At 37.2% G+C, this 15,302-nt stretch overlaps 1 protein-coding gene across 2 annotated transcripts in view; it reads left to right on the top strand.

The window, feature by feature from the left end:
• The window catches only part of MCTP1 (multiple C2 and transmembrane domain containing 1), a 216,180-nt gene that overhangs the window by 76,996 nt on the left and 123,882 nt on the right, over positions 1 to 15,302 (top strand). For both annotated transcript variants that reach the window (XM_059492828.1, XM_059492829.1), the window contains 2 exons: positions 8,320 to 8,490; positions 9,948 to 10,078. In XM_059492828.1, the coding sequence (XP_059348811.1) occupies positions 8,320 to 8,490; positions 9,948 to 10,078 (302 nt within the window). The remainder of the gene's footprint in view (positions 1 to 8,319; positions 8,491 to 9,947; positions 10,079 to 15,302) is intronic.

The following is a 15,302-nucleotide window of genomic DNA, read 5'->3' as shown; positions in this document are numbered from 1 at the left end:
ATCTAATTTTTGGTCTGTCTAGACTTTATGTACACCTCTAATAAATTAATTTGTTTTTACATGTTATGGCACAGTTCTTTGACTTTAAGGTTTGTCCTTGAAGCCTGCCTTTTTTTGTAACATAGATGGCTTGAACTTAAGGTGTAGCAATACAGATCACTATGGTGTTGCTTGTGTTCATGAACTGCATGCGATGTTCTCCTATGTGACTACAACTATTTCAGTGAAGGCAATATCTTTTAGCCAAAGTATATGGACAGAGAGCTCTGTCAGAAACATCTATTTCACTGAAAATTGCTTTCTTCTGAGTAAGTGTCTACTTTTTCCATTTTTACATCTGTTGAAGAATTGCTATTAAATTGAGTTTGAACATGATCAGACCCCATGTTAAATTTCTTAGATTAATAACTCATTAAGGAAACACCAGGAAAACTTTGTAAATGCTTTAATTTGAGGACAAACTGATTAAACAAGGGGTTTAGCAGTTTTAGCCAACATATTACGGGAAAAATATATGTAAGATTTATCTGCTGTGCCTTCTCAAGTAACATCATCCCAGTAAAATCTGGAGGAAAAGGTAATATGTCTTCTTCTCTTATATCCTTTCTTCTGTTTCATATCATCAATGGTAGGTTAGAACTGAGACCACTAGAACGTACTAAAATAGAACTACTCTAATTTATACTATTAATATATGATGAGTTTCTATTAATACTATTAATTAATTACTATTAATATATTTCTGAGTGACAATGATCAATTAGGACAAAATGTCCATTCTTACCAGAAATGAAGATCAATTAGTATGTTTTGCAACATGTATGAACGAAGACAAAAATACATTGTCATCCCAAAGTCATCAAATCGCAGTGTGGTTTGGGTTGAAAACCCAAAGACCATCTAGTTCAACCCCCGTGCAGGGACACATCTCATTTGACCAGGTTGCTCAGAGCCCCATCCAATATGGCCTTGAACACTTCCAGGGATGGGGCATCCACAGCTTTTCTGCACAACCTGTTCCCGTGCCTCACTACCCCCACAGTCAAAAATTTCATCAAGCTCAGTCTCAAGCTAACTTCTGTCAGTTTGAAGCTATTTCTCCTTGTCCTATCACTCCATCTTCTTGTCTGAAGTGCCTCTTCAGCTCTTTTGTAGCCCCTTCGGTTACTGGAAAGGGCTCTAAGCTCTCTCTAGATGCTTCTCCATGATGAGCAACCTCAACTCTCACAGTCTGTCTTCTCCACCCTCTGAGCATCTTTGTGGCCTCCTTTGGACCCAGTCCAGTAGGTCCATGTCCTTATATTGAGAATCTCAGAGCTGGAACCAGTTCTTCAGCTGGGGTCACAACAGAGGAGAATAGAGTACAGGATGAGAATCACCTCCTTTGACCTGCTGGCCATACTTCCCTCGATGCAGCCCAGGGAGCCATCTGTGTCCTGGGCTGCAGGAACATATGAGAAGGTGATGTTTAGCTGCTTATCCAGAAAACCCCTCAAGACCTTCCCCTTAGGGCGGCTCTCATTCCATTCTCTGCCAAGCCTGAAATTGTGCTTGCCTTAGCCCTGACCAAGGTGCAGAATGTTGCACTTTGCTTTGTTGCACTCTGTGAGATTTGCATGGGCCTCTGTTACAACTGAGAAGCTACTTCTGATTAGTTGCAACTGGGGATGAAAGAGTGTATTTACTGCCTAAAGCAAGTGAATTAAAGTATTTTTTCTTTGCATTTAGGTAACTATATTTCCTTAATTTTGCTTTAGGAGCTTTCGCATGTACTTTTAAACTGAAAAATAGAACTTACGAACACTTTAAACAAGAACGAATTGTTAAATGAGTGGCTTTCAGGTCTGAACTGCTGACTGTTTTTAAAATTTATTTTAGAAGCTTTTCTAAAAGTATTTGTGTTCCAGTTCCACAAACTAAAGTTCCAAAACCTATGATCTTAAAAACTGATGGTTTTATGCCCAACTCAAAATACTTCGTTTCTGTGGTTCCTGATTTGCATTTTCCTAATATCAAAATAATTTTTTCTATTTCAAAAGTGAAAAAAAATGCTTTTCCCCTGGAATGAGGTGCCTCTTGAGAAGACAATAAAACTGGAAATAGCAAATCATGGTATAAGTATTGCAAGGACAAACATAAGCATAGAGTTGTATGATATTTCTTAATTGGAGGAATTTACAGTTGGTTCAATCTTTCAATCAGAATCTGTGAGCCACAACTCTAAGGAATTTCAGAATACATGGTAGAATTACTGCATTTTGAGTTCTTTGAAGAATCTTTCAAGACTGAGGAAAACATATGTGTTTTGTAAGCCATGAGGTTCTAGATATCAGTTTAGCAGCTGTAAATAGTGCTTGAAGGAAAGCTTCTAAAAAATGGAAGTAAAAACCAGCCAGAATAGATAGGCCTGTTTGCTAGACATCTAATTATAAAAATGATGCAAATGTTTGCTGAGACTTATATTTGAATAATTGTGTGTGAGTGATAACAGCTGATTAAGAACAAAAACAGCAGAGTAGCATTTTGTCATGGGGGTTTCATTCTGACATTTCCAAAAGCGTGGGAAGTTTCCATCAAGTTCTGGTTGCCACTCTTTTTGTGTATCAAGTCCATGTCAGCTTTGGGACTGTGGTGACGTTGGCTATCCCAGACAATAACAGGATCATTAGGAGACCTGTTGACTTTCATGTGTTGCAGCCACAGTTTCCAAGGGGAATTACAGGGACAGAGAATGGAGGCGGTTAGGATTATGCTCACACAGCCTCTCTGCAAAATCCTTCCGCATACTGTTGTCCTGCATACTGTATAAATGTTTTCACCCTGTTACAGAAAATCCAAGTCACAGTGGGTGCCCCAGCCTGCATCATACTACACCTGAGCTGCATCTGGCAAGTACACTTAAATAGAATGTCAAATTATTCAGTTTAGAAAACCACAAAAATATGTGGAATGCTGCAAAAGTATGAGCTGTTATTACAAATATTGTAGTGTCACAATAGCATTGCTGTACAGAAGCAGTATCCAGTTGTTGGGGCAAATTCCATAAACCAGACTTAACATGGCAGTTAAAACACTCAGGGTGTAGGGCAGTGTAAATTTTTCAGCTGTAGAAATTTTTATTAGCTGCAACTAGAATTAGAAGAGCCTAAAATCTAAAATTTAGTCGATAAAAAGTTAAGGAAAGCGTTACTTCGTATTGCAATAATTATCAATAGCAGTCCATTTAGAAAACTTTCTTAGTTACAATAAGGAAAAAGTAAGAAGGAATCATCATGATCTCATTGAAGGCATTTCTGTAGCTCAGTGTCTATAATGCTGATGAATTCAAACCATTTTTTCAATTTCTATTTGCCCACGGTAGAAGGAGAATGAGAAATCTCCTTCTCTCAGAACCTGTAGAGGCCGACTGAGGACACAGGCTGACCCAGCCTACTTTCCCCTCGCCAAACACTGTTCAGGAAACACACAGCTGGACCTCAAGGTTTAAAAAGGTCTACTTCCTAACATTTTTGACTTGCAGCTATTACATATAATACTAAATGTGTGATTTTATAAGTTTAGAACTCTAGTATAATCAGAAAATCATATGGGGATATTTAAAAATATTACTTTATGTATTTTGCATTGTGATAATGTAAAAATATTTCAATCCAGTTCAAACTCTATTCTGACACACAGTATAGGAACTACGTAGAATAGACCTTTCAGGTTGTACTTTTTGTTGTTCTAATATAGGAAAAGCATTGCAAATGTATGTGACCGTCTCTTGATTTTTTCATTGTTTTGTGCATAGAGCTAGCAGTTGTATCTACTGAAGTTCTCAATCTTTATTTTACGTTGTTTATCCAAGCTCTGCAAGCGTCCTAGAAACTGGGGGAGAGGAATTCTGTTTACATGAATTTACAGCAGTAATTTGCAACACTGACTTTGATTGACTTTGCTGTATTTCTATATCTGTGCTCTGTTAAGTGGTGGAGAGAAGTATTTTTCTTTTCTATATTTTTCACTAATTTCTTGATTGATATTTTTTTTTTGAGCTTTGAAACCAAAGTTATTTTTTGGATTGAAGTGCCTCCGCAGGTCATATAAGTGCATTATTGATTTGCTTGTTTAAAAAATTAATAAGTTTGTGGTAGACTTTTCTATTTCTGTCTGTTCTGTTCCAGGACTCAGAGGAGCAGTGTGTCTTAGGGGTGTCTGTAATAAGGAGGAGATTTAATAAAAGCAGAGTCTATTTGCACAAGCACATGCCAGGGAGAGAGGTGGTACTTTACAGGGCATGTGGCCTGATCAATGAAGAAATGAGATTGGGCTGGGACAGGACAATCTGTGTGGTTTCTCCTGCTTGATATGGACCAAAGTTTCAGAGGACATTTAGTTACCCAAAAATAAACAAAAATACAAGGGGATTTTAAAAAATACCAACAAAGTGCATCTCTTCTTTGGACAAAAATAACAATAGCTCATTAACAATGTGGTATTGATTATCCTGGGATTAATGCCCAGATTCTGACTAAGCCTTATTGATTTCCTGTCCTTTAATGTTACCCAGAAATACCTGAATGCATGCAGAATATTAGGTCATGTTTATTAGATCATCTTTCAGCTCTGGTGTTTGGCTAGCTGTATTAATCACATCTAGCAGAGGGTGCAGTTCTGTCAGAAGTTTCTTTTCTCTTGATGCCCCTAGCCCACTCACTACATCACATTTACACAGAATAGGTGGAAAACAAATAAAAGCTGTGTTTTTCACATAACAAAAGTGCTGAGTTTGCTTGCTTTTTTTAAGCATTAAAGCAGTGTGTGGATATGAAAATAGGTGGGTTTTTCTTTCACAGGTAGTTTTGAGCATCCTTTGGTGTGAAAGACTCCACCACCCTCTCTCGTTGGGGGTTTTAGGATGCGTCAGGTGGATGTCACTATGCCTCTATCCGGCACAAAACTGTGAATTATGTAAACAATAGTCTCACATTAATGATGGTTTGGACTGAGATTTTGATCTTGCTTTTTTCCAAATTGTGGCATTTTATATGAAATTTGTAACTTCCCACCTATTTATAGACAAATAAAAAGCTGTGCCGTTTCTTCTCTTGTTTTTCATGTTTGTGGCACAAGAGGGAATCTAGGCTGCAATACTCACTACGTGCTTTCTGAGGGAAACAAGTTGCCTAAGAATAAGTCTTGAGAAAGAGTCCTTCACAGGAGAAATGGAGAAAGACACATGCTCATTTCTTTGTTTTATTCTCACAGTTACCCTTCTGAATTTGTATCTCACTGTGGGCTGAATTTTACAGGTTTTTTAGGTACCCAGAAATGTACCTAGAAATGTGCCTATCTCATGCTGTGAAAATAAATTCATAAGGAAAGAACTTTAAAATGTGAAATCAGTCTTACTTTCCCATTTTTTCAACTTTTTGTCATATTTGATTTGAAATCTGAACATTCTTTTTCTGTTTTTCTTCCCACAAGAACCATTATATGAAAAGAGAGGTTATGTCAGTAAATTATCTGTAATTTCTGAGAATAAGTGTAGTTTTGACTGGAAGAAAAGTGTGTTGGATTCCCTTCAGTCTTGCTTAGAAACAAGAAAAGTGCCAGCTGTAAGTTACTCTTGCTGGAGAAAGCCACATAGGCTATGCTTTTCATGTCCAGGAAATCTCAATAGCTTTAGCTTTGGTGAGCTATGCTCTGACTCTTTCAGCACCTCTCCCTTTTGCTGTTCTATGTATCTGTATGTTACCAGTAAAGACAGAAACGAGCACTACTGTGGTCCACATTCACTACCTTGAGGAAGAAACAGCCACAACCAATCAATACCTCTTTTTATCAGATGGCTGCTTTTCTTCCAGCATGGTGAGACATAGTCTCTGGAACTTCACTGTCAGTCAAGATGCCGCTAGGGTCTGCATAAAGCTTTGATTGTCATTGAGCGCAAGATGTGGCTCTGACCTGGGAGGGCTTCCTCCTGCATCACATGAACACTTGCTTTCCAGCCTCCTGCCTGACTCTTGTAAACTCCTGTCTGTCATTTTACACCCAGCTCTTCTTGGTCATCTAGATCTTACCTTGCTGTCTTGTATGGAAATTACCCCCACTGATGAAACTCCTGACTGGTCAGGAAAAAAAAAAAAAACAAACCTTGCTTGATGATGGGGCAGATGCTCTAGTGCAGCAAATTATTATAAGAGCTGCTGAAAATACTGAATTTAGATCAAGTACACTCTCTAAATTTTTCACTGTCTCAGTGATAAAGAAGAAGCGAGCTATGCAGTGTGCTTAAGATTTGCTTCAAAAAAGTTGTAAATGCAAGCTCATGATAGACTTCTGGAAATCATCACCCATTCAGCTCTTAAAACACCTCCAAGAACTGTATATTCTTTGCAGAAATCTCAACCACTGGTTATATCCCAGTATTAAATCCTTTCCTGAACAGATATGGTCTTCTTTCTGTATCTCTCATCATCTTGTAGTCAGGGCAGAGCCAGTTATTTATTATCCAGTCTTTGTTTTGCTCTAAGCCCTCTAAGAAACTGGAGCAATAAAAAAATTTACCACTTCTTCACAAATCAAGTTAATGACAGTGATGACTGTATGCCCTCAATGAGAGATGTATTTCTGCTGAGAAAAAGTTTATATAATGCTCCCAAGTGATAAATGAAATGTCTTCTGGCAACTGATTTTCCCAATTCTGCCCTAATTTTTGTAAAGATCTGCTTTCTTATGTCCCACTGCTGCTTCATGTTGCAGGTTAAGTTCAAGATTATTCCACTCACAGTTCCTTGTTTGCCTTTGTAGAAACAGCAAGTTCATGAGAAGTTTCTCTGCAGTCAAATCCTTCACTTCAGGAAGAGAAAACTTTAATAAACATAGTGAAATATTTTGGGAATAGCCACACTACTTGAAGGGAAACACCATTAGAAAACACAAATGCATGCCAAAAGTACTTGAAATACTGCAAAAAGTATGTTAATCATATTTGCTCCAAGCCCAGTGGCCACAGTTCTCATGTCTATTCTCTCTGGAGCTTGGGTGAGTGTGATAATAATCCTGTGTAATCTCTATCATTGTCTCTGGGTAGTAGAGTAAAACCCCTGTCCTGGGCACCCGCATGGCTGTAGCCATCGAGCTGAGTTTACCATCTAAAAGACTCAAAATGAAAAAACTTCACTGAAGCCCTCTTACAGAGATAGTAGAGGTCTGCAAGGGATGAAGCCAGGCATGCAAGACCTGCATGTGTGCAGGTTGCTGAGCCCACAAATGTTGCTGAGCCCACAAAGCCTTTGTTGCTCAAATTACATTGCATAATGAAGTTATAGTTACAGCAGACTATACATGCAGACTTGTTTTTTTGATTCCTAGAAAAAATAATTTTCAAGTTTAAATATAGTTTAGCTATAGTTCTGATTATAGATAAGGTAGCCTTTAATGAATAAAGTTTCACAATAGAGGGGAGAGCCTTTACCAACATTGCTTCTTGGATGCACTCAAGACACGATTGTCTTCCTTAGGAGTGCAAAGGAGATTCCCCAGTTCTGGTACCTTGTACCCATTGTAGCTCAGAGCAAACTGGAAATTATCTTAAGTTACGCAAGTTTATATACTTCTGCTCTCAAACCCCCAGTGGAGTGCATTGATGAAAACTGTAGTTGCCTGGTTTGTGTGTGTGAATCTGATTTTGACCCCCAGAATCAGTGGCTGAGGGTTCACAAGTCCACAAGTCTCTACACAATTCTGAACAGAGGTTTTGTTCTTTCCAAAATCTTGAGCTTACATGCTGGTAAGCAATTCGTATTTCTGAGAATACCATATCATTTCAGAGGCAGAGATAGAGGAGTTTATTGAATTATTTTTCCTTGATACATAATGGTGGTTTTATATTATGTTATTCTAAGGCAAGATTATATTCTCAATGGGGCTTTATGTTTATAAACATGGAGTTTGTTCAAGTTCATTCAATCATATGCTACTAATAGAAGAGACTTTCTAATATTTATTTTTATTCTATCAACAGAGGAAGAAGTGAAGCAGAAAGAAACCCCTTTCTTAAAAATTTTCCTTGGCCAGTATTTTTCCTTGGGCAGCATTTGTTCTGCTTGTTTCTGCAAAAGCAGCATATGACATTACCCGCATAATTGTCACAATTTTATTACTCTCCAAATAATTCTTTGCAATATAGTTTACATATGTACTGTCAAATAGCTTCAGAATTTCTTCAGTGGTTGTTTTAGATTCATAGTTACATGAAAAAGAACATTAAAGGCAGGGGAAATTTTTGGAAATTTTTGTATTAACTAAATCTGTTCTTTTGTTTCCATAAAGTTTCAGACCCAGAGCTTACGTCTCTCAGACCTGCACAGGAAGTCTCAGTTATGGAGAGGGATAGTTAGTGTTACCTTAATAGAAGGCCGTGAACTTAAGGCGATGGATGCAAATGGGCTCAGCGATCCTTACGTCAAGTTTCGTTTGGGGCATCAGAAGTACAAGAGCAAGGTAATTTTAGGTGAAACCAAAATTTTTTTTTAAATGCTTTGTTCCTGTTTGGTGTTTTTAGCTTGTATGACTTTCGATGGTGATGAAAATTTATTGTTGTAATAATTACCTGTCAGAGCACCTGGAGCTTTGTTTAAATGTTTCTTTTTGTTTCTTTGTAAACAAAAGTAGTTCTAGATGGGAAAATATGTAGCACTGAGAAATGTGGGTTTGCAGGGGGGCGCACCTAATGTTCCATACAGGAGCTGTGTTGGCTTTTATTTACTGTTAGGAGTCATTCATGGCAGGGAGGAGATGCAGAGTGATTCTGACAAGGTCTTCCTGGCTTGCTGCTGGGTGCCTCTTGGACTCTTTGCATTGTTCTAGTCTCAAACCATGTCATGTTCATAAACTCACTTTCCTCTTCATGTCCTTAACAACAAGATTCATTAAAGTTTTCTTCATGTATGAGCTTCACACGTAGAGGGGAGATAATTATTGTGAAGACTTGTTTGGCTTTGTTGCTACTTTTTTTTCTCTTGGTCCCTGCCATTTTGAAAATTGCTGTTTAGGGAAGATGCTGTGACTGTTGATGATGCACATGACCTTCCTCTCTGCATGGGCCATGACAATCACTGCCAGATTAAGGGTGAATTGAGGAAGAGGGCAGAAACATTTTCTTGTCATATTTGTAGGCCTCTGGGCCTGCATTAGGGCCTCTAAATCTGAAATTAGAAGAAATAAAATTTCATGCTTTTGTGAATTAAAAAATTTTCATAATCGTTTCTGAATTTTCGTTTTTTTCTAGCCGGTAGAGCTGGTGGTTGTAGGGAGTAGTGTTTGCTAAATAGGGAAGATATTTGGGGTCTTCTGTTCTTGCTCAGGACAGTGAATGCTGCTTTTGCATTATGGCAGAAAATTCAGAAATTTTGACTGAAATTATTAAGAAAGGTGCTTTTATCAGCGTTTCAAAGGAAAGGAGGTAAAATACGGTTTTGGAAGTGAACTGATTTTACTCCATAGAAAGTAAGCCGTAGTGTGGTGTTTCTCCCAATATTATTGCAGCTGGGAAAAAAGGACATGATACAATTGTTTATTTAAGTACTTACTGTCACCATCTATGTGTCATTGCAGGTGCTTAGTTTACCTTTGGGCTCAGAAACCTTATAGCAAACTGTCACTTCACAGAGGACATAATTTTTCTACAGAGAAATGGCTCCATTCCCAGGACAAATCCTTTGTTCTGGGTGCTTTTGAAGGTGACAAGTTGCAGGATTTTGGAGGTTGCTGCTACGTCAGAGAGGCTTGAGAGAACGGGCTAGTAGATTTTCCTAATTACCATTTTTTAGTTCTCACTGCTTGAGATATTGATGCAGATAAAAGAAGCTTCTTGAACAGACTTTAATGATCAAATTTACAATTTAAGAACATGTATGCCTATGCAATGTAATACAACTTTTGTTTTATTCTCCTTTTAGATTGTTCCAAAAACTTTGAATCCTCAGTGGAGGGAGCAGTTTGACTTTCATCTCTATGAAGAACGAGGTGGAATTATTGATATTACCGTGTGGGACAAAGATGTTGGCAAAAAGGATGATTTCATTGGCAGGTTTGTGCAATTTTAGCCCTCTTGGTCCATAGGGAGGAGAGAAGTCCATGAGAGAGGATGATTAAAATGAGTCTTGCCATTGAAACTGTTTCTTATGACCATTTGTTCTTGGTTTATTGTTTGGGTTTTTTTTTTAAGTTTGAGGAGGATTTTCTGCAGTGTTACAGTACAATTTGCTGCATTGCTGTAATTCTTTACATTGATGATGTAATATAATTTTTATTGACCAGTAGGTGGCAGCTTTTACCAATTGATAGACTGAGGTTTTCAACTATAAAAATCCCCTGTTAAGAGCAATTACCAAGGTGCAGGAGGCTCCATATAGCAACATCCAGTTTGGAGAACAAATAACTCTTGACTTGATGCATAAGACCAAGTTTATGTACCAATCTTTTTTTTGGTAAATGAAAATAGAGTTGAAGGACTACACACATATTTTGAGACAAAGAATTATTCACCTATTTCATATTCAGGAAAAGTATTCTGTCTGGGAGTTCAAGAAATAGCTTATATTTGTATGGCTATGCTCCATTTTACAGAATGTTAGCTGAGAGGGGAAAAAATGTCTTGTGCTTATAGCTACTACAAATTAGGTGCTGTTTGGAAAGCTCAGATATTTGTTTACTTCATATTTTCCTTGATAGCCACACACTCATAATAATAGAGTTAATAATTAATAATTATTAATCCTGTATATTTTCATTGTTTTTATTGGCAGTGCTTTCACTACCACTTTCACTTATTATGGTACGATAACTATCAGTGTTTTTCTGAAGTAATGTACTAATTTAGTCCTATGTCAACATTTTATATACCTTGGGAAATTATTCCAGTTTTCTCTTTCATGCTAACATTCTTAGGAAAATCTGGTGAGATTCTAAGTTTTCATGAGTGATTTTTCAGAGTATCATCATCCAAGCACCACTTGCTGAAGTCTTGCTGCTCTTGATTTTTTTGACCCCTCTGTCAGTGTACATATAATCCCTCTTCAGTTTGTCCTTGCAGACACTCTCTCATTTCACCTTCTGTTGGTACTGTATCTCTGGTAATGTAACCTGCAAAAAAATTCTTCTCCAAGGAGATTTCAATGAAAAACTGTCATTTGTCAAGCTCAATCTGAATATGAAAATAGGTCTTAATATTCCCCCTCCCTGGTATTCTTTTCCAGTCACTGCAGATAAAAATCACCAACACCTGACAGCTCCACTTAATGCTGACCCCTCTTCCCCAGTTTCTCCTTTCAAGGCTGTTCCTAAAAGCTGGAAATATTTTGGTGCACACACTGCAGACTTGCTCTGTGAATGTGTTATGGTAAGTGTATATTAGCTTTCAAAAGCACGACTGAATCGTGTGCCATGACTAAGGCTCTGTGGCTTTCAAGATACACATAATAAGTTGAATATCTTGATTCACGTTCCAGAAGACATGATAATGAGGCTGTAGGAGGGAAACAAAAGACTTCCTGGTAGCATTCTACTATTGCTCAAGAATGAAGGATAATCCATTTCATCTTGCAGAGATCTTCCTGCTTGCTTGAATAATGTGCAAGCAGCAGCTGTAATGTTATATAAGAATATTTCTATTAAATGCAAATGAAAACAACTCTTTCTTGTAGATGTCCTGCCTGGACAAAATATGCCTAGGGAGAAGGCACACTAAATTGAAGAACTGACCAAACTGAGAAAAAGTTTCCCAGGTGGAAGGTAGAAGGGAAAAATTCTGGGATCTTCCTGGCAAACGGCACAGAAAACCTCTGGTTTTTTCTGTGCTAAGCTCCATTACATGCGAATTCTATTCCAAACCAGAATGCTGTAAAGTCTCCCAGAATGATACCATGTCTCAGCTGCACTTTTGTGAAATAAAAGTGGGAAATCAAGAACATAAGCTTCTGTGGCCCTTGTATATTATTGTCCTTGTTGGGCTGCAGCACAATAAGGGCAGGTGAAAGCTGTGAATCTGACATGGTAGCAATGATGCAAGGAGTTGGGCTTGCAATCCATTTCTGAGGGCAGAAAAATACAGCAAAGACGTCCGAGAAGGTTGAGGATGCGGAAGTGAGATTTTGGTTTTGAGGTGGTGAAGATGGAAGTGGAAGGGATGGCTTGTAAGATCTGCCTGTGAGAGGGAGGAAGGTGTTAAGAGGGTGAGTGACAGCATGACATCCTAGTTCAGAAGAGTGAAAGGAGACGTCTGTCACAGAAGTAGCATGCAACTCTGTCTTCATCTTGATGCCCCAGCATGTTCAATATGGTAGTGTCTGAAATGAAATGCTGACTGGTTGATTTCTGTTCTTAACTTGGAGCATTTTGTTTATAAAATACATTTGAATTTCAATTGTGTGCATTCTCCATGAGAGTTTAAAGGTTGTAGCACCTTGTGAACTTCCGTCTCAGAATATTCTAAAAAGCCTCAAACCTTACAACCAATTCAGTGTTTATTTCAGTATTTCAGTATTTCAAAAGCCTGGGAAAAGACCTCATGTAGAGCTTTGAGGAAAATATATTTCAAATCATGTGCAGATTCATGTGAGAAAACACTATACTTGACTAGAACTGAGATGCATTTTACAGGAGATAAATTCTCCCATCCTTCTGAATACAGTTTTTTAAAAAACAATCAACATTCCAGGACCAAAAAATGAGGTCTAGAGTTCTTTTTATGGAAGGCACCAGGAACTAAAGCCACATGGGCCATCTTCTTGCATTTAAAGAAAGGTATAGACTTGCATAAGTGGCATTAGTTATTGCTTCATCTGATAAGTAGAAATATGTATGTGTAAGTATTTTTCAGTGTGAATATATTTAATATTCACGTTTTTGCTATGAGCAAATAATTTATGTACTATGTTGAGTCAGTATGCTCCTGTGATTAAAAACGTACTGCACTAAGTTTATGTAGGTAATACTAAGAATAAAATGAAGGTGATTTTAATCATCATGTAATTATTTAGCTTTCTTATCATTTATGTTTTTGAAGGCAATTCTGACTGTCACCTTTACGATAATCAGTTAATAAATCCTCATGACTGTTACACCTTTATGCATGGCACTAATCTGAACAAATGGGCTGCTGACAGGTGCAATAAATTGCCAAGAATGAGCGCTGTCAGAGAACAAGTTGTTTCTGTGAACATAGAGAATAAGTAAATCCCATGTCATGCAGTTTTATCCAGCTGAAGTTATTTGCAATCCAGTGCAGCAGGATTTATAGCATTATTAATTGTTAGGGAAAAGTGCACATTTATCTTTAAAATGACATTGACTTTTGCATTTATTTTGTGCCAGGAAATTACTGCTGACTTCATCTATATCTATTTTCATAAGTATTTATAGATACTATTGTCTTTTTTCCCATTTGATGCAAATTAAGAAGAGAAGACCTTGTATGTAGCAAATTCATTAAGGCTGTGTATTAATTTTGTCTATAGGAAAGTGGGATTTCCCATAATCCCATAAATATTGATGCAAATAGATAGATTTTGTGAGCATTCATGTTATGAAACACAAAAGTTAAAATACTAAAAATTACTTATTTAAGTTTATAATACCTAATCTGCTATGCCTTGTCTGTTTACTCTTTTTTTGTGGTAAAACAACCATAGAGTGGTTTTCAGGTGTACATAAGCTGTGATTCTCTGATTGGTCTGAAAGCATGGAAATATGATATCGAATTTCTAAATTAAAGTGAGATTTTATTTTAAAAATAAAAAATGATAAATTATTTATGGTTTGGGATTTTTCTTCCCTCACTGATGTTTTTGTAATTTTGCTATGGGGGACTGAGCATTATCATAGAGAACTGAATTGTATATGAATAGTCCAACATGCATGTAAAGCTGGGTGAAGGACTCTAAATATGCTACTGTGTTTCTTCCCAGATCTTTTTCTAGAGGTGTTGTGGAGGCTGTGATTTATATTGAAATATTGGCAATTTTCTGTTGCCCAGGAAGAAGGTTTTGAATAGTGTTTGTGAAATCCATGTTAATGTTAAAGTTGCAGAGTCTTGAAGTTTTCTCAATTTTTCAAAACTCTGTAAACAAGATGGCTTCTTCTGGAAATAGAAATAGTACTTTATTATGCTGGTCTTTCAAATGTGGTTTTTGCATTGCAGTTTGAAAATTTGTTCATGTGGAACTTTGAATAGATGTATTATATAAAAAATGTAAACATAATGGTCAATGTGCTGTTGTAATTTTGACTTGAACTCTGTGCACATGAGTCACAGCAATTCTGTGCAAACAGCGAAGAGCACACAACCAGTAGTCTGTGTGTATAATTGTTTGTTGATTATACGTGACGACTAAAGAACAATTAATTACAGATGCATTTCTTGATGTAAAATTAAGGTTATGTCTGAAGCATTAAAATCTAAAAATGCTACTGCCAGGTCTGCCTTTGAAAAATCCTGTGATGTGCCAAGCCGTCTGATTGTTGCCAAATTGTGCCAATTTCTGATTGTTGTCAAAAGGAGACACATGTAATACTGTGTCTCAAAATTTTGCCTTTAGGTATTCCATAGCTTATTTATTCCTATCTCAGCACGTCTTCACTCTACTAATGTGGAGTTAGTAGTGTTCTTTCTGTTCTGCTAGAAAGCCAAAAGAGTTTCAGTTTTTTACACAAATCTTCAGTAACTTTCTCTTACCAGATACTTTATTATTTACGACTCTTACTGACAGTTGTTATTGTCATGTTCTGACACAAAATTGATAGCATTCTCCAACGTATGCTGAGATACAGAATGCTCCATGCAATCTGGGCTGTTTATGAATCCTTCTTCTGACCCTCTGTCTTCTCACATATGGAAGTTTACTTCTTGAAGAGTGGCAAAATAAGAGGAAGGGAGAAGGAAATATGGAATGGCCAGTTTAGACATGAGGAGCATGACAGTGTGTAGAAAACAGTGAAGAGTGCAAATAGGGTTTTGTGACGATATATGAAAGGCACAGATTGCAGTTGTGTGAAAGCTCTTGCAAAATTTCTTGGGCCAACTAGTGAGGAAAGAACTATGTAGGGAGACATAATATTTATCAAAACAATAGACTGATTTAGCAGATGAAAGTGTTAATTTTGCTGCAGAGAAATTGCTCCAGTAACAGAACTAACAGTCTGTAGTATGTGGTTGTGCCATGGGGACAATCTAGGAAATATCACATCAGAAACCAATTGTAAGTAATTTCTGCCTGTGCAATATCAAAAGTAAATCTGTAATTTTATAGTGAAGA

Source organism: Ammospiza nelsoni, chromosome Z, assembly GCF_027579445.1.
Source record: "Ammospiza nelsoni isolate bAmmNel1 chromosome Z, bAmmNel1.pri, whole genome shotgun sequence".
In the NCBI taxonomy this organism is placed as follows: Eukaryota; Metazoa; Chordata; class Aves; order Passeriformes; family Passerellidae; genus Ammospiza; species Ammospiza nelsoni.
Note: the sequence above shows the minus strand (reverse complement) of the source record. Positions and strands in the feature narration are given on the sequence as shown.